General features: G+C 40.3%; 2 protein-coding genes across 3 annotated transcripts; one reads left to right on the forward strand and one right to left on the reverse strand.

Moving 5' to 3' along the window:
* Positions 1 to 441: 441 nt before the first annotated feature.
* gpbp1l1 (GC-rich promoter binding protein 1 like 1) lies at positions 442 to 20,198 on the reverse strand. 2 transcript variants are annotated; one of them, XM_005811026.3, is made up of 12 exons: positions 20,020 to 20,198; positions 15,773 to 17,201; positions 14,397 to 14,511; positions 9,513 to 9,642; positions 6,229 to 6,560; positions 6,064 to 6,139; positions 5,793 to 5,983; positions 4,058 to 4,201; positions 3,753 to 3,908; positions 2,832 to 2,956; positions 2,652 to 2,754; positions 442 to 1,265 (listed from the first exon to the last, which is right to left on the reverse strand). In XM_005811026.3, the coding sequence occupies exons 3-12, from the start codon at positions 14,454 to 14,456 to the stop codon at positions 1,095 to 1,097; spliced, it is 1,488 nt and encodes a 495-aa protein (XP_005811083.2). In that variant the 5' UTR covers positions 14,457 to 14,511; positions 15,773 to 17,201; positions 20,020 to 20,198; the 3' UTR covers positions 442 to 1,094. The 2 variants fall into 2 exon arrangements, with proteins under 2 accessions (XP_005811083.2, XP_023190855.1); XM_023335087.1 differs by lacking the exon at positions 20,020 to 20,198 and adding an exon at positions 19,833 to 19,893.
* Positions 20,199 to 20,485: 287 nt separating this feature from the next.
* Positions 20,486 to 22,640, forward strand: LOC102233954 (transmembrane protein 69-like). Its single transcript, XM_005811038.2, has 3 exons — positions 20,486 to 20,714; positions 20,801 to 20,845; positions 21,794 to 22,640. The coding sequence occupies exons 2-3, from the start codon at positions 20,807 to 20,809 to the stop codon at positions 22,478 to 22,480; spliced, it is 726 nt and encodes a 241-aa protein (XP_005811095.1). The 5' UTR covers positions 20,486 to 20,714; positions 20,801 to 20,806; the 3' UTR covers positions 22,481 to 22,640.
* Positions 22,641 to 22,717: the final 77 nt, after the last annotated feature.

Below are 22,717 nucleotides of genomic sequence, written 5' to 3' on the forward strand. Positions count from 1 at the left end.
TAAAACAAAAGCTCAAAACGGGAGAAGTTCCCCCGCTTACACAAATTATGGTCTATAAATAAAAGCAAAATAGTCTTAATTAAAATATCAGGTTTACTTTGGACATGTTAATTGGTTGGGATGGATCAATGCTGGATTTATAAGGCCTGATCTAAACACCAGCTAAGATCACCTACAATTATAACCATAATCTGAGATAAAAGCAGCTCAATTACCTACAACAGTCAATCTGGAGCCTTTCAGACCGGACGGGACGCGTCTCTGAAAACACAAAGTTAGCTGGAAAAACCGTAAACGCAACTCCAGCAACAAATCCTAATCTATTTTAAATATGACAGTCAACATTAAAATGACAGAAAGAAAAAAAAAAGCACAGACTTGTTTTTGTACATTTCAGTACCCTTCCTAAAGTTTCCAACCTATAGAAAACATTAGCTCTAGTGTCTTCTTGGAGCAACTTTATTTTGTAGAAAGGCATTAAAGAAAGCAAAAACATTTCATTCTTCAAAGTTGAGCTAAAAACAACCCTGTAGTCTCAAACAAAAAAAAAAAGGCAGCATTTCATTTTTTTTTTTTTCCTTTTACAACTGGCCTAGACAAAGTAAAGAGTTTTGGAGATGAAACACCACAGTAGTCAAGATTCATAGTGAAACATATCAGCTTGTCAGGAACCAATTTTTATTAATATCATTATTAATGTGTCATCAGCATCATCAATGAAATGAGTTAGTCTGTTTAAAGCAGAATCAAGTGTGCATTCATTGCCCTTCTTTTCTTGATGAACACTTCAGTTCAACAAAGCGAGGAAGAAAAAGGAAGAGGGTGAGGAGAGGGAGGAGGAGGAGGGTCAGAGGTCAAAAGGACTGCAGTGAAGGAGGAAACGCAGGGAAAACGACGTCTGGCAGAGCAGGAATCTCCCCCTTCACTGGGATATGATTGGTTTTTCCCTTGTGCAAGAATGACGAAAAAAAAAAAAGAAAAAAAATTCAAAATGGTGCTCTAAAAAGAAAAGATGAGACAGGAAGAGGGGGTTGCTTGCTGGGATGTGGTGTTGGCTGTTTTTTTTGTTGGATGTTTTGTTCCGTAAAGCCGTGTTAGGATCTGGTGCAGTCGTCGTCGTCCGAGGTCTGGCTGCTGCTACTGGTTTCGGACTCGGAGCCCTCCTCCACGCGCGCCTCCGCCACACTCCTCCAGGGGGTGAAGTGGAGGGTCACGCCCCGCGTCCTGGGGAGAACCCCGTTTCTCTGCATGCCGTTCTTCTTCAGCTGGTAGAAAGAAAAGCCCCCCCCCACCAAAAAAAAAAAAAAAACAAACAAAAAAAAAAACACACAAATGAGTTGATGAGCAGGGTTCGCCACAGGAAAATTCAAGCATTTTTAAAGGTACGTTTTCATACTTCTGCAGCCTCACACTTGGTCGGTAACACTGGTCAACAAACAAAAAAAACCAAACTGTTTTAGGGTCATTTTGATGAGGCCAATCACATTTGTTTTTGCTCAATTAGGTCAACTTTCTGAAATATGGAACAACAGGAGCGTCAAAATGCGTGACCTGTTCTGACACCTGGATCGGTTTCCTGAGAATCTGGATCAATGAGTGATGAGAGTGAATTTACCATCACGTAAATGATGTGTTGTGTAAAATTCTCCGTCTCTTTCCTGTCCTGGTGGAATCTCTCCTCCTGCTCATCAGTGTTTATGATTCAATTTACAGAAATCCTAGTTTGCAACATTTCATTAACATACTGTTAGAAAACTTTATTTTTCTTTCTCCCAAGACTTTGTCGGATGAAGCGTCAACAGGGATGAACTGATGATGTCACTAAAATGTCATCAATTTAGTCAGAAGGTCAGATTTCTCTAAATCAAGTTTAGAATTAAAAACCTGACCAGATTGAGAAAAATGGATGTGACTTTTGCGTTCAGTGGTGCAAAATAATCCTAATTCAGTTGAAAAAAACATAGGAAACTTCCAAAATATATTTTTTATAACCAAGTGTAATACATACAAATGAACTTAATAAAAAAAAAAAACACAGCTTCAGTTCACTACCTACACAATGGAGTATTAAGGACACGCTAAGAAAAAATATATATGTTTTTTATAAAATTAGCAAAACAGAATCATAATATTACGAGAATAAAAAGTCATTACAATTTTATTCTCGTAATATCTGAGCTTTATTCTCATAATGCTGCAACTTCATTCCATGATATGACTGTTGTTGTAATACAACTTTATTTTCGTATTATTTTGAGTTTATTTTTGTAATAGGACTTTAACCTCAATTTTATTTTCATATTTTTTCTTAGTATGACTAATACTAGTTACTCTTAATATAGTTACTCTGAGTAAAACCATCTGGAAATTGACTTATTATCTCAAGAAGTCTATCGGGGGAAAAGCATGTACGTAAAATGCCCAATCTTGGCTCCCGTATTAATCCAACATTAAATTCCACTTTATTACAAAACTGTAGTTTCAGTATCAAGCCCCATCAAGGACTTCATACAGAAATCAAGCACTTTCCAAACCTTGAAAACACCTAATTGAATTTCAATCATTTTGAAGGATTTCCTGGCCCCGTATGAACCCTGAATGAGGAAAGCAGAACAACTTCTGATCGCGTTTCCTTTCCTCCCAGCCCTCACCTGTTCTGTTTTAGTTTGGAACTCCCTCAGCTCGTCTTCTGTCAGAGGGAGGAAGTTGTCATCGTTTTCTGGGTACTCCTGCCAGCCCATGGCCTTCAGCAACCTGCACCGATTCCCAACGTTAGCTGGTCGCGCCCAGAATTTGTGCGACTCAAGACCCAGCCGGCCGGTTTTCCTCACCTGTGCTCTGCCTCCAGGGAGCTGGACAGGTGTTCAGTGTCCGAGTCGCTGAGGGAGTAGGACAGGCCGTTGGCGTGGCACACCTCCTCGCTGTACGCTTTGGGCTCTGGGGTGCTGCTCTCGCCCTGAGGAGGAGAACAAAACAAACAAACGCATAAAACAACATGTTAACAAAAAGTAAAACGGACGGTGTGATGTCGCCGCTAAATTAAAGCAAAAACGCACAAAAAAAATCTTTTCAAACTTGGTCTAGGTCTGTCGCGATAAACAATAAGTCAGTAAATCGCACGATAAATGAAAATGATGGACCTCATTTTAATTTATCGTTTCTTCCTGCCTTTTTCTCTTTCTATTGATGATACTGGATGAAAAGAGGCTCACTGACTCCTCACTTCCTCAGTGTAAGGGAGGAGTGAACTATTGCATCAGGTAGTCTCATAATCCCACCTTCTCTATCTAAATCTATTGATTATTGAAGGGCAATATAGTATACAGACTTCATAATCTGTACTCTTTTGATTAAGTGTAGTTTTTATTTCCACTTTGGTTTTATGTTGTGTTTAGTTTTTGTTCAAGTGCATTTTTTGTTAACAGCAACTGAGAGTCCATTTTATTTTTGTTTATCAGTTCTTTTGGAAATGAGGTGTATTTATTTTTGGCAGAATGTGCTTGTATTATTATGTCATTACTATAACATCAGTTGAAAATGGTCTCCATACAATATTTTTGTTTATCGCAATCATTTTTGAGACAATCGCTCAACAAATTTTACTATTCTAACCAGATTTTACACAACACCGCCTCTTATTTTCATTCATATCCCTTAAACCTTTTTACCACCACAAAATCGGGCATCATTTTAAAATGGAAGGAAAAGAGCGACAGTTCTTGACCCCCGCAGGTCGGAGCTGGCCGCCTCACCTCTCCTGAAGTTCCCGGGCTGCTGCTGGTCGTCAGCTCTCCGGTGCCCTCGTCCTTTAGAGTTCGCAGGAACTCGCTCTTCCGGTCCGGACCGCGGCGCATCAGCTTCAGCCTGGAGGGAGCGATGTCTATGGGGGGAGTCGTGCTGGAAGGGTGCTGCGGGGAGTCACAGGAAAAGTTTAGCGTCTTTGTCCAAAATGACACAAACGTCCGCCACTCATTATTTCGGACGGTTCATGTCGCATTGTGCCGGTTCTCAGCTTTGTGTTTCAGAAGCGTCGGGTGTCAGGCGGTTCGACTCTAACCTCTTTCTGGGTGTTGTGCTGCGGTGCGCTGGCTGGGGTGCTGGGTTTGGCTGCAGCGACGGGGCTGGTGAAGACTGAATCCCGGCCTGGCATGTGAAGGCCAGACTTGGTGATCTCTCTACCACCGGCTTTCCACTGGGTGCTCTGGAGAAGACCACAAGTCGCTTTATTTTATTTATTCTTTTTTTATTTCCCCATTTTCACCACATCAAATGTTTTTGTCAGCTTCAGACATTTTCATCCCAACACACGCAGACTGTTCAGAAAAAGGCCTCTATTGAAATGTTTTGATGAATCTCTGCTGCCCCCTTGTGGCATAACTGTGCTAAAACCTAAAACCTGTTATACCTGAAGAAAGAGGCTTAAATTTGTAATAGTAACTAATTCTTAGGCCTGTCATGATAACAAATTTTGCTCAAGGATTAATTGTCTCAAAAATTATTGCAATAAACGATAATATTGTTTGAAGACCTTTTTAAACTGATTTAATGGAAATGACGTAATAAAGCAATTTCCTGCCAAAGATGGATACACTTTATTTTCAAAAGAAAACTTAACACTTGAGCTGATAAACAAAATAAACAAAACAACCAAAAACAAAAATAAAATGGATTCTCTGTCTCCATTAACAAAAAACGCACTTGAAAAAAAACTAAACAACATAAAGCCAAAGTGGAAATAAATACTGCATTCAACCAAAAGATTATGAAGTCTGCATATTATGTTGCCCTTCAGTAATAATTAGATTTAAATAGAGAAGATGGGCACATCGACTACCTGATGCAATAGTTCACACTACATGATTTTTTGCTCCTATTTTTCCCCTTACAACAATCTTAGCAGGTTGGTCTTTCTAAGATTGTGTGGTGCATTACGGTAGATCCTCGTTGCCGCTCCGATCTAAATCAGGGGTTTTCCCCGACTGGAAGCGTTAACGATACCTGTTGAATGTGACAGGTAGCCAATCAGAAAGCGGGGATTCTCCTCCGTGTTTTCTGAGGGGAAATTACTTCGGGGAATCCCAAACAGCTGACACGGCGCAACCCGGAGTCCAGCGAACATTGGAGATGATATGTGGAAACAACATTAATGTTTATTCAACATGCAAAGAATATAGAAATGACAAGAGGAGGAGTTGGAGCCAAATTGCTACCGCAGTTGATAAACCCGGTAACTTTTCAGCTGTTCTTCGTTAACGTGACGTAAACAGGTTCTAATGATTTTCATTCAGTCAGGACTTTACGCTGACACTAGCCACACGCATTGTAGGTAGATTGTAGTAAAGCATTGATTAATGCCTGGTTTTAAAATTAGTTCACTGGACTTGTAGCCATTATTTTGTGCCCATTGTTGGAAATCACTCGATCGAACCGTTATACCTAGGATTTCTGTCGGCTAATGTGTGGTTTCAGGTTTTGAAAATCGGCCGACAGCTCTAAGATCGTGTAGTCTGCGCTGGGCTTTACACTAAGGAAATGAGGAAGGGAGAGTCAGTGGAGAGCACTGGAGTTGAGCCTTTTTTTCCATTCAGTGTCATTAACAGAAAGAGAAAAAGGCCGGAAGAGACGATAATGCCGATAATTAAAATGACGTCGATAGTTTTAAGTTATCGTATGATTAATTGATTTATCGTTTATCGTGACAGGTCTACTAATTCTGAGAGAAAACAACATCTAAAACTATCAGAAGCCAGGTACAATGTCTGCCTCTTCTGGGGCCCCTCTGCCCTCCCTACCTTGGTGGGGGCCACAGCAGGCTTGGGGACCAGGTTCTTGTAGACGCTGGAGCCCGTGAGGGGAGCTTTGCTGCCGTTGGTGGGCAAGGTGCCAGCAGTGGCGAACCCTGCAGAGAACCCGGCGTCCTCCTTGGAAACCTTCTTGATGACCAGCATTTTGGACACCATCTGTTTGCTGACAGGAGGGTTTTCTGGAACAGACGGATAAGAATTCGTGTTACAAGCAGAGACATTCGATCGTTGCGACTCGGCCGACTAGATGATCTCGTACCCCACACCCCAGCGTGGGGAGCAACTGTTCGCATCGGAGTGCCAGACTTTCCAGTTGTTTCAGGGTTGAGGGAGGGCTGCAAAAAAAACCCAAAAAACATTTTAGATACTGTAAAAAAGAAAAAAGTTGAAGTTAGCTTCTAGTAAATTGGTATTCAGAACTCACAAAGTCCTCTTCTACAAAATTCAGCTTGTCGTCCTTGCCGTCTTTGCGTTCCTCGTTGGGGAACTTGTCCTGGTACGAGGTTCCCTTGCGGGGATGAAAGTTGCCGTTGCGCTGCCGGTGCCCCCCCTGCCTGTCCCTGTCGCCTCCGCCCCGCTTGGGGTGGCGCCCCTGGTGGTGGTGGCCGTCCTGGGCGCCGCCACGCGGGGCTCCGTGCCAGTTGGGCGCTTCCTTCCAACAGGAGCCCCCCGCCAGTCCGCCGTGCCCACCCTTGGCCACCCCGGAGTCCACAGAGTCATGCCTCAGGAGCAGCGAGGGCTGCTGCCAGCCATCACCTGAAAATACATTTAATAAACATAAACATATCATAATGACAGCAAATTGTCCTGGATTAAACCTCCACCAGCTGCAGTTTACAATATACAGTCATATAAAAAAAAGTTTGGGCACCCCTATTAATCTTAATTATTTTTATCTCTAAATATTTGGATGTTTGCAACAGATATTTCAGTTTGATACAACCAACAACTTATGGACACAGTAATATTTCAGTATTGAGGTTTATTGGACTAAAGGAAAATGTGCATTAACACAAAATTTGACAGGTGCACAAATATGGGCACCTCAACAGAAAAGTGACATTAATGTTTAGTAGATCCTCCTTTTGCAAAAATAACAGCCTCTAGTCACTTCCTGTAGCTTTTAATGAGTTCCTGGATCCTGGATGAAGGGATTTTTAATCTTTGCAAAACAATTCCAGTTCAGTCAAGTTTGATGGTCGCCGATGGATTTGATGGACAGCCCGCTTCAAATCATCCCACAGATGTTCAATGACATTCAGGTCTGGGGGCTGAGGTGGCCGTTCCAGAACATTGTAATTGTTCCTCTGCATGAATGCCTGAGTAGATTTGGAGCGGTGTTTTGGATCATTGTCTTGCTGAAATATCCATTCCCAGCATAACTTCAACTTCGTAACTGATTCTTGAACATTATTCTCAAGAATCTGTTGATATTGAGTGGAATCCAGGCAACCCTCAACTTTAACAAAATTCCCAGTGCCGGCATTGGCCACACAGCTCCAAAGGACGATGGGACCTCCTCCAAATTTTACAGTGGGTAGCAAGGGTTTTTCTTAGAATACTGTGTTTTTTTTGCTGCCATGCATAACGTCTTTTTTTTAATGACCAAACAACTCAATCTTTGCTTCATCAGGCCACAGGACCTTATTCCAAAATGAAGCTGGCTTGTCCAAATGTGCTTTTGCAAACCTCAAGTGACTCCGTCTGTGGCGTGCTTGCAGAAAAGGCTTCTGTCGCATCACTCTCCCATACAGCTTCTCCTTATGCAAAGTGCGCTGAATTGTTGAACGATGCACAGTGACACCATGTGCAGCAAGATGATGCTGCAGGTCTCTGGAGGTGGTCTGTGGGTTGTCCTTGATTGTTCTCACCATTCTTCTTCTCTGCCTCTGATATTTTTCTTGGCCTTCCATTTCTGGGCTTAACAAGAACTGTCCCTGTGGTCTTCCACTTCCTTACTATGTTCCTCACAGTGGAAACTGACACCTGAAATCTCTGAGAGAACTTTTTGCATCCTTCCGCTAAACAACTATGTTGAACAATCTTTGTTTTCAGATCATGTGAGAGTTGTATTGAGGTGCCCATGATGCCTCTCTTCAGAGGAGGTTCAAATAGGAGAACAACTTGCAACTGGCCACCTTAAATACCTTTTCTCATGATTGGATACACCTGGCTATAAAGTTCAAACCTTAATGAAGTTACAAAACCAACTTTGTGTTTCAGCAAGTCAGTGAAAAGTAGTTGGGAGTATTCAAATCAATAAAATGATAAGGGTACCCAAATTTTTGCCCCTGTCAAATTCTGTTTCAATGCATATTGCACATTTTCTGTTAGTACAATAAACCTCAATTCAATTCTGAAATATTACTGTGTCCATCGGTTATTGGATATATCAAACTGAAAAAGCTGTTGCAAACAGCCACATATTTAGAAATAAAAAGATCTAAGATTAATAGGGGTGCCCAAATTTTTTCATATGACTGTACATCACTGAGTCCAAAATTTTTTTTATTACACAAACTTCATGTAGAATAATAAATCAACACAAAGTTGGACATAGAAGTGAAGTAGGAGGCAACGGATACAAGATTCTACAGAAACATTTTTTTAAAAATGAGGTGCAGGGCGTGTCGTGGTGGCGTAGCGGTTAGTGCAACCCGTATTTGGAGGCCTTGAGTCCTCGACGCGGCCGTCGCGGGTTCGACTCCCGGACCCGGCGACATTTGCCGCATGTCTTCCACCCTCTCCTTCCCCGTTTCCTGTCAGCCTACTGTCATATAAGGGACAAAAGACCCCCTGGAGGGGTGAAAAAATAAAAATAAAAATGAGGTGCACGTTGCTATTTAGCCTTTATCTTGACACCCCTACATTTATTTTCAAAAAGTCCACAAGTTATGAGTTAGAAAGGCCTAGTCAAAGGGCAGACCCAAGCTCATTTGAGGATATGGAGCAAAACTTTCAAATTGATCCCCTTCATCCGGTCTGATGCTTTCTACTACTTGCTTTTACGCAATATTTTTATTATTTCTCTGCTATTTGGACAAATTATTTTTCCCTTGCATTGATCAACAAAGTAATCTTAGATCTTGAGATCTAAGTCTCCAGAGAAAAATTGGTTGCTATGGAGACACTCCAAAGATACCTGCAGCTGGAATCCCACCAACGCCGGTTTAGAAGGACTGTTCTCTACTAACACAAGAAAGCAGGGCTGGACATTTATAGTATCGCTTATCGTTTATAGTGATACATTTCTTATGATTGTCGCTGCGATAAAGTCCAATTAATGCAGTTTAAAAACCTCCAAAATGGTCTGTATTGGTAGACTTTTTTCTCCACCGTTTGTTCGATGTGAGCATCAATAAATCTGAAAATGTGATTAAATGCTCGGGCGCAACCAGCTGTTGCATACAGAAAATGCCCAGTAGAAATTCGGCCATTGTTTTGGCGCCCGCTTTAGCGCAGCACCCACATGCGACGCGGGCAGCACCTACCTACTTTAATGTTTTTCGAGAGCAATATTTGCGTTTTTGGGGCTATAATTGCTGTGACACGCAGTCACTGGCGCACAGCTACCTAAAAAAGAAGTAACAAATAGTTCTCATCACTTTTATCGTTATCACAACAGCACCACAAAGTACCGTGATAACCGTGCGTCCATATCGCCCACCCCCTAGATGGAAGTCTGAAATAAGGTCAGTAATGGGTTACCTGCTGGAGCACGCAGGGAGCCGTTGTTGAAGAATCCATCAGAGGAGTTGTGGCGGCGGCGACTCACAGCAGGTCTGGCGTCTCTGTGGTGGTGAGGCTCACCTTGCTTGTCAAGGTTGGCAGCAGGGGACTGAAGGACGACAGAAAGGCAGCCGTGGGTCAACCAGGAAACATGATCCAACAACAGAGGAACTTTTTACGCCTCCATATTCTTCAGGATACAGTAAAACAGCAGAACAGAGAAGGTGAAGCTCTCTGAATATTCTTTAGGAGGTTCTGATGGAGTGCAAACGTTTAATATCCATCTCAGCAAAAAAACTGAAAATCTTACCGAGTATTTTTGATTTGGTTTCTACGGCAAATATGTTAGTTTTGTCTCATTTCAAATTTTCTAACTCGCAAGTAACTTTTCAGCAAGATGTAGGAGCTTGTTTTAAGTCAATTATTCTTTAATATTGATTTTAAAAAGTACCAATTCCACTGGCAGATTATTTCATTAACAACAAGACATTTTCCCATGTTACAAGTAAAATTATCTGCCAGTAGAACTAATACATTTTCCAGCAATATTAAGAACTTGTTTAGTAAAAACAAGTTTCTTCTCCATCTCGCTAAAACAGCTTCTTGTAAGTTAATTTTGTTTGATTTCAACTGTACTTAGATATTTGCACTAGATCAAAAATACTTGGCAAGATTCTTTTGTTTTCGTTGACTGTGTAATTGCTTTCCTTTCAAAACAACTTACTAAGTTAAAGAGTAACTAGGGGAACCTAAAGTAGAGCAGAAAATTAAATGAATAAAAGTCACCACACAGACCGAAAGCGAGGACCGCAACTACTGCGACGCAGCCGAACCCTCGACCCGTCGCTTTGTGAAGTCCGAAGGTCAATTCACATTGACACGCCTGCCTGATCACTTCCACAACATAAAAACATCTCCTGGGGAGTAAACTAGAGTTTCAACTTGTTTTGTGAACACAGACGGATGGAAGAAGTCGACCCAGAGGTCAAATAAAGTGCCAAACAGTCGGTAACAAAGAGCAGCTTCCTGTTTCTAGTATTACAGCTTTAGGAAGTGCGATCACACAAAACAGCAGCCGAAGAACTGGTTTTGCAGCTTTAAATGATGGCGCTTCACACGACCGGTCTCATCCTCTGAACTTCTTCACATGTTGTAAAAATTACAACCGCAAACCTCGGCGTGTTTTGTCGGGACTGCGTCTGGTTGCCCAACACAAAGGAGTGCGTGATAGTAAAGTAGGAGAGAATTATACACAGGTTGTAAAAAAAAAACAAAAAAAAAACAAACTCTGAGACATGTGTTTTCAGAGTCAGTATTTAGTAGAGCCAGTTTTGCTGCACGTTTTCTACGTGGATTTTTTTCCCCATTCATATGACCGAAATCCATTTAAGTCTTGCTACAAATTCCCAATTGAATTTCAGTCTGGGCTTTGACTGAGCCGTTGTAATGCACGAATATGCGTTCATCCCCAGGACCAAAAATGGAGAAGCAGCATACAGTTTTTACGCTGAGCAAATCTGGAACAAACCTCCAGAAAACTGAACAACATCCAAAAACGTTTTTTTTTTGTTTTGTTTTTTTAAATCAAGGCTAAAAACTCATCTGTTTAAAGTTTCCTTTTACTCATAATAATTGGACCATTGACTGACATATTTGTTGTATATTTGCTTGATCATTTTTGACAAAATGCAATGTTTATTGCTCGTTTCATAATAGGTGACCTTTTGATTGTTTTTTATGGTATAAAGCACTTTGAACTGCTTTGTTGCTGAAATGTGCGACGCAAATAAACTCCAAAAAATCTATTGAGGTTTGTGGTTGTAACATAAAGGTGAATAAAGTTAAAAGGGTCTGAACATGGACAAAAAGTTACAATTAAAACATTTTTTTTTTATGGCAATCATAGATGCAGAGCAAGAAAACACCAACAGTCAGCAGAAAACACACCTGCTGTAGCTTCTGTTTGACGCATGTCCATGTCGAAAAACAAATCTTTGCACTCAGTCAAGTTTAAAGCCTGGTTTTATTCCACTGTCTACCTCTAGGCACACAGACCGTTCAAGGGAAACACCGTTTATTACAGATCCTTTGATAAAACAGATAATGTTTATTCACACATATATATTCTGTGCAGTAAAGCCATTTTGTTCCATTTGACGCAGAACCACTCAATCACGGCAACACAAACACAAAAATTAAACCTCGGAAGTAACAGAATACTGAGCCTGAGGAAATATGAAATCATGTTCAAATACTGCCATTAAAACTGTAATTAAAAGTTTTTGTTTGCAACCACAGACACGTAACCGAGAATAGACCCTTTTCACATGACGTCACACAACTTCCGTTTTGGCTCGAAGCTGTGTATCCTTAGTTCCGGTGTACATAGTAAGTAATGATAAAGTTGTCTATTTCATATATATATATATATATATATATATATATATATATATATATATATATATATATATAGAGAGAGAGAGAGAGAGAGAGAGAGAGAGAGAGAGAGAGAGATGTATAAATCTGACAGCATATGTTGATCAGACAGATCACCGGAGCATGGAGTTTACACAGTCTCTAAAACATTTGCCTAAAATAAGATTTGAAGATATATCACGATTTGCAAACCAGTTCTCTCTGACAAAAAAATCTAAATTAGACAAAGGCTACAAATTCTTCACCGAACAATACCTGTTTGACTATGAAGGTAGGTATTTTTGTTTTGCGTAACCGTTAGCTTAGCATTAGTGAATTTTGTTAGCTAGCTAACTACGTGACATAACTGTTCCTTAACCAGACCTTTTTACTGTTTTTGAACTATAACGTTTTAGGCTCTAATCTTGATCAGATTATTAAATTATAGACTGGAGTTGCCACTCATCCCATAAAATAGGGATTTGTTTGTTATAAGCAGAGATGTCCGGTGCCGCCGCTGCTTTGTAATGTCTTTAATCGGACCACTTTTTCGGTAACGAATAATCTAACGAGTTCGTATTTCAAATCCAGTAATCAGATTAAAGTTATTTATCCAAATCATTGCACATTAATATTTTCTTGTGTATTTATTTTTATTCCTTCTTTGCGTCTTTGGGAGAGACTCTGTGACAGTTAGCAGTGACAGAAACATGAACAGTGCATGGAGATGCGCATTTTGTTGCTGGAAAAACAGAAATATCGTCAAGCCCAACTGTTATTTGTGGCTTTTGTCTTGTTTTTATTTTCCATTAATACAGAAAACGAACCTCTAAACGTTACATCACTGACAGGCGGCGGTGTATATGTTTCCTAACTGTGGCTAAAGCTGCTGCTAGCTGGTTTACTCATGATCGGAAGCTGGTTCCTTTGAATACAGTTGGAGAATGGTAAATTGACAATGACTGATAACGGTTATCTAACACGTAAACACCGTTTTATAAAACACAGAAAGTGAACCTCTAAACGTTACAGCGCTGACAGAGAGTATATTTTTCCTAAATGTGGCTAAAGCTGCTGCTAGGTGGTTTACTCTCCGATCGGAGGCTGTTTATTTTATACACAGATAGAGAATGGTGAATTTACAATGATTAGTAACAGCTATCTAACACTTAAATGCTGTTATTATTAAACTTACCTTTTATTATATCCTTAAGATTATGAGAATGCGGGAAGTTTTCAGCTTGGTTCCCAAGGCAAAATCACACCGGAAGTAAAGATACCCAGTTTTGAGTTATGGCGGCCATTGTCTGACGTCACTGTGAAAAGGGTCTATTTAGGTACGGTTGTCTATGAAAAACTTGGTTTCTGTTAAGATTCCTGCAGCGCAGAGGCATTATTCACATTATGGGGACGCCTAGTGTTTAGGAGGGGAACTGCCAGCTTCGACATCTAAGTTGTATCCTTTTTATTGTTTATCATAAGTAATTTAGTAAAAGCTTATGCAATGAAAGAAGTTGAACGATTACATAAATCAAACTGATATATATAGTTTAGATGCTGTTATCACTGTATAAACTGCAACAGGAAAGCAACTTGAAGAGGAACAGAGAGCTGCATAAACTAGATTTAAAAACAAAATTAAAAATAAGGTCAGTTACATGACTTTCACTGACCAGAATCAAAGCAGACTGCAGACAGTAGAAACAAATTAATAATTGGACAGCAAAAGACACACAACAGGAATTTTTTATATAGAATCTTAATTTTAAATACAAAATGTTTATATATTTTTATAGTTTTGTTTTATTTACTGCTTTGACTGTGTTGTTCTTTCAGTAAATGGCCTTTTTTGACTCTATAAACTCCAGTTAGCGATTAATCAACAACTAAATGAGTTGACGATTGTTCCAATAATCGATTAATCACAGTTACTTGTTTCAGTTCTATTCGGTTGTGGAAATTCTGCATGAAAATAGAAAAAAATAACGTTTAACTAGCTTTTTATATACATGTTATAAGCAAATATATCGATGGGTTTTAGAACATTTTGATCAAAATTACTGAAAGCCACAGTGGAGGGTCTAAAGAGCCACGCAGACCCCTGCAAAACACAAAATAAAATTTTAAAAAATCTATAGCACTGCTCCTAACCGAGTTAGAAATAGCCAATCAAGATCATCTTTGGTCTGATCAGGTCTTCACTCAGTGTACAACATTTGACTGTTATGCATGTTTTGCTTATTACGGCACTAAAAACCGTGTCGAGGCTCTGCTGCACCACCAACTGACTGCAGTCATCAACCCTGAGGGGAATTTATCTCTGAATGCAGACACACACTCAGATCCCAAGATATACTGGAGCAGTGAGTGCAACCCCCCCACCCCAAAAAAAACAAAACAAAAAAACACTTTCAATCCTTTGACACACACACACACGTATTTCGCTACCTTGGCAGGCTGGGGTGTGGAGAAGTTAAGCCAGGCAGGGACAAAGTCATGCTGCGCCATTTAGGTCCAGTGTTTCCGGTCAGTGGATGGAGGCATCAAACCTCATGGCCAGGATCTACAGAAACAATCAATTTCTGGGGATTAAATTCAGGAAGAGATAAGATTCATGTTTTACTCAAAACGCCTCCGATGGTAATTTTGTGTTGGATCAATAAATGATCTGCAGAAAAAGGGAAGCCAAGAAGTATTTTTAGTAGGAAACAAAGCGGGATGTGCTGCAGCTGCGCCCGTGAAGTTCATAATCATCTGACAGCTTGGTTGTAAACACACGGTTTAATTTAGCTCCGTGATTCTTTTACCAAAAAATACTTATGCAATACATTTTCTTATGTGGTAAATATGTCATTTTCATTGGAAACGGAAGAGTAGGAAAACATAAAAGTTTCCGAATCACTTCTGATTAGTTTTTTTTCATACCAGATACAATTTCTTTTCTAAACAAGAAACTACAAATGACAGAAAACACTTATTTATTTCAATAATCCTGTGTGAGTTGTATTAGGGCTAGGCTATGAGAACTTTTCTTTAATTACGACAATATAGTCATAATATTTCGCAGAACAAAAACACAATTTTACCAGAACGCCTTAAAATTACAAGAAAAGAAAAGTTGTTTTAATGACAAAAAAGGCTGAATAATTAACTTTCTTTGTCTTATAAAAATATGACTTCATTCTAGTAGTATTGTGACTGTAATCTTGCAATCAAATAAGAAAACAAAGATCTCAACCCGCCCCTTATATTCCGTCATAGAGTTGACCTGAATGAACAATAGCTGTAAAAGACACTAGTGAAACAAGATGGTCGCCTGGGGCCTACCAACAATACTCTGACCTTTGGGAACATGAGAAAAAAAAATTCCACATCTTCCAAAAATTAAATCTTCAAAAACGATTAATCGGTTTGCTGCCCCGTTTCTACAGAGCATAGTCACGCGCCAGTAGCTGCGTTTCCATTACAAATGTGTGCAAAACATTGTCGATAACTGTGTCCTAAGAACAATATCAAAATCACGGGAATAAGCTTGTTCACGAAATAAGTCATTAAAAAAAACACGCCGCGCCATCATCATCATTATCCATCCACTTCCTGTCGTCTTCTTTGTCGTTTCCGTCAGTAGTAACATTGGGTCGTTGAAGATGCAAAAAAAAGTGCTTGTTTCAGTTTTCCAAAGCACGCTAATTTCATAAAACCACTTCATACCAGTACAAAAACTTGCCGTGTTTCCATTAAGCAGATTTACTTTTATAATTAGAAATTTGTGCAATTCTACGGTCAAAGGAAACGCAGCTAGTGAGGTGAAACCTGAACATTACCCCAGAGTCTGTTGCTCTGAAGTCCTCTGCCTCCCCTCTCTCTCTCTCTGGGCTCGGTTCCTTCAGGCCTGTTGGCACTGATCACGGACAGCGTGCGCTGACAGATGGGAAGCGGCACAAAGAAACCCCCCGCTCCACCTCGACCAGGACAGTGCAGTCCCTTTCTCCAGACGTGGATCCCTTCGTCCAGGATGAAACAGCTGGAGAGAAATAAAAAAAATGGGGTTCTGCTGGAATGATCTGGAGCGCTGATCCAGAAGAAAAAAAAAAAAAAAAAAAAAACTAGCCAAGCGGTGTGACTGGATCTTTGCAGCAGAAGAGCAGGAAGGAAAAAAAGTCTATAACGAAGAGGTTTCTTTTATATCTCGAATGGGAATTAAATCACGTCTTCTGCACTCTTTTGAAGAAAGCTCTCACAGTAACTTGTTTTTTCTTTTTTCTTTTAGTTGACAAACTGACTTCTTCAGTTTTGGAAGCACTTGCTCCTACTGTCGTGAAAAACAAAAACTCCAAACTTGATTGGGCTTAAAATTGAATTGCAAAAAAAAAAAAAGACAAAACAAGAGATTTGTCCCCCCCCCCAAAAAAAAACTTTGAAAAAGGAGAAGAAAAAAAAGAAAGAAGCTAGTCCCGTCTTATTTTCAGCGGAAGGAAAGAGTCTGGTGTGGAAACTGTGCGTCCTCGAACATGGACGACGCTCGTGAAGCAGTCCCGCTTTGGCTCCAGACGGAGGGAAGAGAGGCCGGTGATGTCCTGCCACACCGCGTGCCGGTTCGCTACAGAGTCGACGAGCCTCTCACCGGATCATTTTTAAAATCTACGCAGGCATGCAACGGAGAAAAAAAAAAAAAAAAAAAAAAAAAAAAAAGGATTCACAGACAGTCTTATTGGCAATGGAGGTCGCTGGAAGCCGCCGTTCACCTCATTAAACTGGCGGAAAAAAAGACTGTCGTCACTCGAAAGAAAAAGATTCAGCAGACGTTCAAAGTCACATGACAAAGAGAGGAGGTAAAAAAAAATATATATAGGTGCGAAGTTACATCGCTGTGATTTTCAGTTTGGGTTAGTGAATTTGAGACGTCGCCGAGCGAGCCATCGTAACGCCGGATTTAGCTTTGGAGCTCATGTAATCACATCTGGAAGATGCCCCTGTAGTTAGGTGTGCTCTGACTGGAGGACACGCAGGACTTCGGCCTGATTTCATAGACGCGTAAGGTCAGAAAGCCTTCATGAAAGTCGCCGCGCGGGAACTGGGACTCGTCCGAGAACGAAGCCTGACAGCGGCTTGATCGGCAGCTTTCTCTGTTAAAGCCAGAGGGTGCTGGGAAAACGCCGACGTGTCCGATGTTTGGAAGGCGGAGCTCCGACCGCACGAGATGCTTTCTGGGAAAGTTTCTTCTTGCCGACTGTTCACAGGAACAGACTGGATCTGAAAAACAAAAACAAACCCACGGTCATTTATTACGTCGGCAGAGGTAAGAAATGCAACAATCCGGCTTACAATTCATTTTCAGTTTCATATGTCGATAAATATTTATCTGCACAAATAAACTCCAAAAAGTGCATCCAAGCACATGTTCTTAGTTTGGCGGCAATTAATGAAAATGAAAAATTTAACTTCATGAAAAATGTGACGTTTGAAGAGGAAGGGTTTTTTTCTTGGATTTAAAGATGGTCGTAGTTTCTGATGGGAATCTTGACATTTTAAATCAGGGTTTGTAAAAATTTCCCCACAGAAAAATAGGAGCAATTTCAAGAACTGTCAAGGTTAGTTTTAAAACTTTTCCAGCATCACACTTTAGAGATAAAAACAGAATTAAAATGAACAGACATTTATCATTTATCATAATATTTTGTGATAGTATTCTATATTCCACAGGATGGGCAAGGCAAATTAAAATGTGACAAAATGTTATGTTCTGAAATGTCTTTCTCTCACACAACCTAAACACCTGACTGGGCTGAGAACAAAACAGTAATTTAACAAAAGAAAAAATTCACCAATTTTAATAACTTTACTTAACGTATAAAATATAAGCCAACCTTAATTTCATTTACACAGATCAATAAGTCTTCTGAGCCATTAGGAATAATAAATATTTATTACACTGAGACATTCCAAACAAATTGTGTTAAGGTAATTGACCTTCCTGCTCAAATTAAATTTACACACACACACAAAAAAGAAAACCTTCTAGAAAAAAAAAAAAAAGGTTACATTTTCTGTCATTTGGCAAATAGAAATAATTTTGGCAATTATAGCTGAGATAAAATGGGAAAAGTTTAGTCTGATTTAACTCCAGACAGAGATTAAACAAAAAAATATGTGTGTCTTTTAGTTGTATAAAAAAATATCTGGTTTCAACTGCAAACGATTATTTCCAAATGTAGGCTTTTAATCAAGCGTTAGATTGCACTTTATTGCAAAGCTCTGCCGTTTGAATGTCAACCACTTTCACAGATTTTATACAGAAAGCAAGGCCTTTAAAAAAAACCCTGAAAACACATCATTGAAATTCAAGTATTTTCAACGATTTCAAGCCTAAACTTTTCAGTCACCTTAAAAGTTTGAATGAAACTTTAGCATGTGGACAAAACCAGACAAAATGTGCGGTAAATATTTGGCCACAATGAGAAACAGCCAACAAAAAGTCAAGTTGAGACTTTCAAACTTAAAGAGTAATGTACAATAAAAAAAATGTAAAAAAAAAAAAAAAAAACGCTAATGGTCAAACACATATGAGACTGGTTTTGGAATTGGTAGAAAAGGCTAACAATAAACATCTGGAATCATCCTGGATCATCTGGAATTTGTTGTATTGTTTATCGTGAAGTTTTCTTTACATTTTTATCCATCATCATTGTCGCAATAAAATCCAATTAATGCTGTTAAAAAATAAAACTGACAGTATTGTCGGAGTTGTTTTAAGCAATTTCTCCACTGTTTGTTCCATCAATGAATATCACATACAAAGGGACACTTAACCTAATATTAGTGAGTATGAATAATTTTGAGTCCTGTGTTCACGGTAGGAAAAAAATAAATAAATCAACAATTCAAAATGTGTCACCCAAATTCTTGTTCAACAAAAATACCTAAGAAACTTTTGGAATAAATCAGTAAAAGCCACAAAAAAAAAAAAACAAAAAAAAACATTAAATGCACTCGTGTTAAACAGAAATTCATGAAAACTTCTCGTAAAATGACATCGTGATAACAATTAGCAACCAAGCAGCTACTACAATAAAATAAAATGTGGAACTGAGAATATATTGCAGCGCTTTAAATAGAAAGTGCAGGTTTAAATCAAGCATTAAAATTCCCTTTATATCTCTAAAGTTGCTACAAACAGCCTTAATGTGTGACATTTACCAAAAAAGTCTCTAATTTTAGACAAGCTCAAAGAAACAGACGTTCAAAGACTTCTGCTATCATCTGTGAAGTTTTAATTCAGAAGAAACCCGACTGCTCAGCCTCGAAACTGAAGGTCCCTTTCACTGAGTTTTCGTGATGCCATGTCCACGGAGAGCCTGGATGGTTCACGTATCCTCCTCACTAAGCCATTACGTAACAGCTCATCATCCACGAGTTGGCCGCGGACAGCACTTTGCGACTCATACATTCACTTTATTGTCGGTCAAAATGCACTTGCGCCAATTTCACAGCTAGAAAAACTGCTGGGCTAACAGCACCTCGTCGTAAACAAGCCCAATGTGCCCACGGAGCTGCAGTAGCAGCCAAATTCAACAGTTACGCGCACGTTTCACCGAGCTAGCTGGCTACATTTAATTATTTAAAGTGCTGTGGCATATTTCAGAGGGGTAAATATTCCACGGCGTTCCTTAACTAGTTGATAATAACCACCAGAATATTGCGCCGTCATTTATGTCCCACCTCCGCAGCTAGCAAACTGTCTACAAAACTAAGGTTCGCGTTAGCATAGCAATTGTTAGCAAAGAGCTGACATTAACTAGCCTGTTTAGTCGCCCGTGAAAACAAGGAAGTATTTAGCAGGAGTGCGTGGGGTTAGCTGGCTTGGTCGACTTAAAATATACTTACTATTGCAATAATGCATAAAACCACCAATTTGAGCAACTGTCACGGGCATACAAAAGAGGTAAACAGACCTGGCTTGGTTGGAACAACACAGTTTCAAAATGGCTACCTTAGCAGCAGCACCACACATTTATCAGCTTGCTAAGTGCTAGCGAGCTAACTTGCAGTGTTTTATGACGATAGCGCCTACCTTCTCAGGAGCAAGGCAGTCTCGAGTAGAGAGGGATTCCCATACACAGGAACTCTGTGAACACAACAAACACGACTTCTTTCTGTATCTGCAAACTTCTTCGAAAATCGGGCTGCCTACGTTTGTTTGGGCTTTAGGTGCGCTTACGACTGGCGCTGGCACTGAAGGGATTCGAACAGCCTCAACTGTGTTGCGTTCAAGAACTCTCGTCAGTATGCAACGGGCGGAAGTTTTAAACAGCTCGTCAGCGGAACTTTCTGAGGGACGCTCCTTTTTAAAATGCATTCGTACTTAGATAATAGAACAAACGCACGAGTATGTCGGCAGAAAATATACCAGTGTTCCCAAAAGCATTCAAAAACCAAAGGGCTGATGATGGGGGACAGTGGAAATGTGCAGCTTTGAATGCAGCTCAACGAGTCAGTCTAGAGTCAGACTAATCGATGTCAGAATTAAGAGAGGCTTTTAATCGAGCACCGACGGGGTGGCGGGGAGAAAATGACCTCTGGTTTAGCTAGTTCACGTTAACTTTGGCTCCTTTAAGTCGATTTTTTGTAGTCGTTAAGTTGGCCAGGATAAACCGGTAGGAGGCAGCGAATACACAGAGTTACAATTAGGTAACTGTGACGCCCAAGCTTTATTCTGAAAGTTATTGCACTTGAAAGCGTTCTATTGCATCAGAGGTTGAATGCTAGGTGAGCAAAACAACAGATTTATGTTGGCTAATAATCCAGATACAAAGGCTGTGCTGTTTTGTTACAAATTTTCTTATAATTTGTAGGTTAAAATGCTGCGGTTTTCATCCATAAGGAAGATAATATTTGGGGTAAGAAAATTAAGCTTGTTTATGTTTACCTGCAGTGTCTTTTAAAAATAGCTGTGGACTATTTCCTTATTTTGTCTGTGTATTTTATTATGATTTAATTTGATAGACAAGTGGTGCCTAATTCTCAAGTGAAAAGTGGAAAATAGTAGAAGGAAACCACAATAGTGTGAGGATAATTTGTATTCAGTTCCAGCATCCATACTAGTGGAATCCTATTTTGAAGCACTTACAGCTTGTAAGTCTTTGAGATACTGTATGTCCCTACCACTTCCAGGAAGGGACATTTCTCTTACAGAATAGCTCAAACAAAGCCAGATTTGACAAAGAGCAAAGAGGTCTGACAGTTTGTAGAGAATATTCCATAAATACATATATAAAATTTGATATAAACCTTCTGCATGGTAGCTCCTTCTGCATGTTTAGTGTTGTTCCACTGAATGCTAGCAGATCTAATGGGAAAAGTTCAACAAGTCCAGGTTTTCCCCCCACAAAACCTGCTAAGCCTAGTGGTAGGGGTGCTCGTGGTCCACCATGATTTTGTATTTAAAAAATGTTCAAAGTTACACAAATTTGGACATGCCTGAGCAGGCATCATAATTTGGAAATAATAGTGCGCGAGGCTAACGGACTGGTGGAGGGAAGACGCACTCCTTCACGCCCAGTTCAATGCGTCAAACCTAGTTTAATCCTTCTATACTGTTATTAGTGTATTTTAAAAAAAAAAAACTATTTAAAATAAACAAATAATATTTAACCTGATGGGGCCGCAAGCACAGCCTGACGGCCCGCCAGGCTTATAATGCACTGAGGGAAAATGAAGTGAAGTCTGATTTCTTTTGGAAGGCGCTGTAAATAGTGGCGTGTTGGTCTTAGCGACACATTTCACAACATGTGGTAACTTGTGAAACAGGAGTGGTGCTGATGTTTTTTCTGTGCCCTACCACCTAGCATCCAGTGTGGAGATGCATCCATCTGAAACCCAGGCCACCTAGCTACACAACAGGATCTCCGCTGCTGGTTCCTTCCCCATCCGCTGCTTTGTTTACGCCGTTTGGACCCTCATCCGGCAGCGGATGTCGGAGCGTCAGGCCCGCGAGCTGGGTGACCTCTCGTCTGTGTCACGGGGATTCAAGAGACGCCTCGGCGAAAGGCATGAGGGCCCTCGCTCAGGCACCGAAACCGGCTCTTTACCTGGGATTCTCAGGCCTCATCCCGTTTCTCTCCGCCCCGCTGTTCATGGCTGCCACCCAGTCCTTCTACCCGGACGTAGCCTACGCTCAGATGGTGTACGGAGCCTCCATAGTGTCGTTCCTCGGAGGAGCCCGATGGGGCTTTGCCATCCCCGCCGGCAGCCCTGCCAAGCCAGACTGGATGAACCTGGGGAACAGCGTGGTGCCGTCGCTGCTGGCTTGGCTGGCGCTGCTCTGCAGGGACCATGTTACAGAAGGAGCGTTGGTGGTTATAATGGGACTGGGCCTGTCGCTGCATTACGACCTGACCCTGCTGCCGGGCTACCCCGCCTGGTTCAGAGCCATGAGGACCGTTCTCACTCTGGTCGCCACCTTCTCGCTTGTTGCCACGTTGATACTCAAAAAAGTCTGCGTAGAGAGGAAACTTAAGGAGGTGGAGAAGTGAATTATGGGAGGTTTTTTTTTTTAATTGAACACATAAAATAAATACTTTCTGTATGACAAATTGTCTCAGAAATGATTGTGATACACAATAATATTGTTGTTCTGAGACTATTTTTATGTAATATATTGATAATGGCATAATAATGCAAGTTTGTCCTCTCAAAGACTAATAAACTTTACTTTTGTAAAGAACACTTAACACTGGAACTAGAAGATATTTTAAATATCCAAACTTAAA

This window comes from Xiphophorus maculatus, chromosome 6 (genome assembly GCF_002775205.1).
Source record: "Xiphophorus maculatus strain JP 163 A chromosome 6, X_maculatus-5.0-male, whole genome shotgun sequence".
Classification (NCBI taxonomy): domain Eukaryota; kingdom Metazoa; phylum Chordata; class Actinopteri; order Cyprinodontiformes; family Poeciliidae; genus Xiphophorus; species Xiphophorus maculatus.

Bases quoted from the DNA above. Each gene is read 5' to 3' on its own strand.
- LOC102233954 (XM_005811038.2), top strand. From the start codon at position 20,807: ATGCTGCGGTTTTCATCCATAAGGAAGATAATATTTGGG. The intron at 20,846-21,793 runs GTAAGAAAATTA...CCTACCACCTAG, and splicing joins TAAGGAAGATAATATTTGGG to CATCCAGTGTGGAGATGCAT.
- gpbp1l1 (XM_005811026.3), bottom strand. From the start codon at position 14,456: ATGGCGCAGCATGACTTTGTCCCTGCCTGGCTTAACTTCTCCACACCC. The intron at 2,957-3,752 runs GTGAGGCGGCCA...TCTCCTCCTCAG, and splicing joins GCCCGGGAACTTCAGGAGAG to GGCGAGAGCAGCACCCCAGA. The intron at 1,266-2,651 runs GTGAGGGCTGGG...TCTTTCTACCAG, and splicing joins TCCAAACTAAAACAGAACAG to CTGAAGAAGAACGGCATGCA.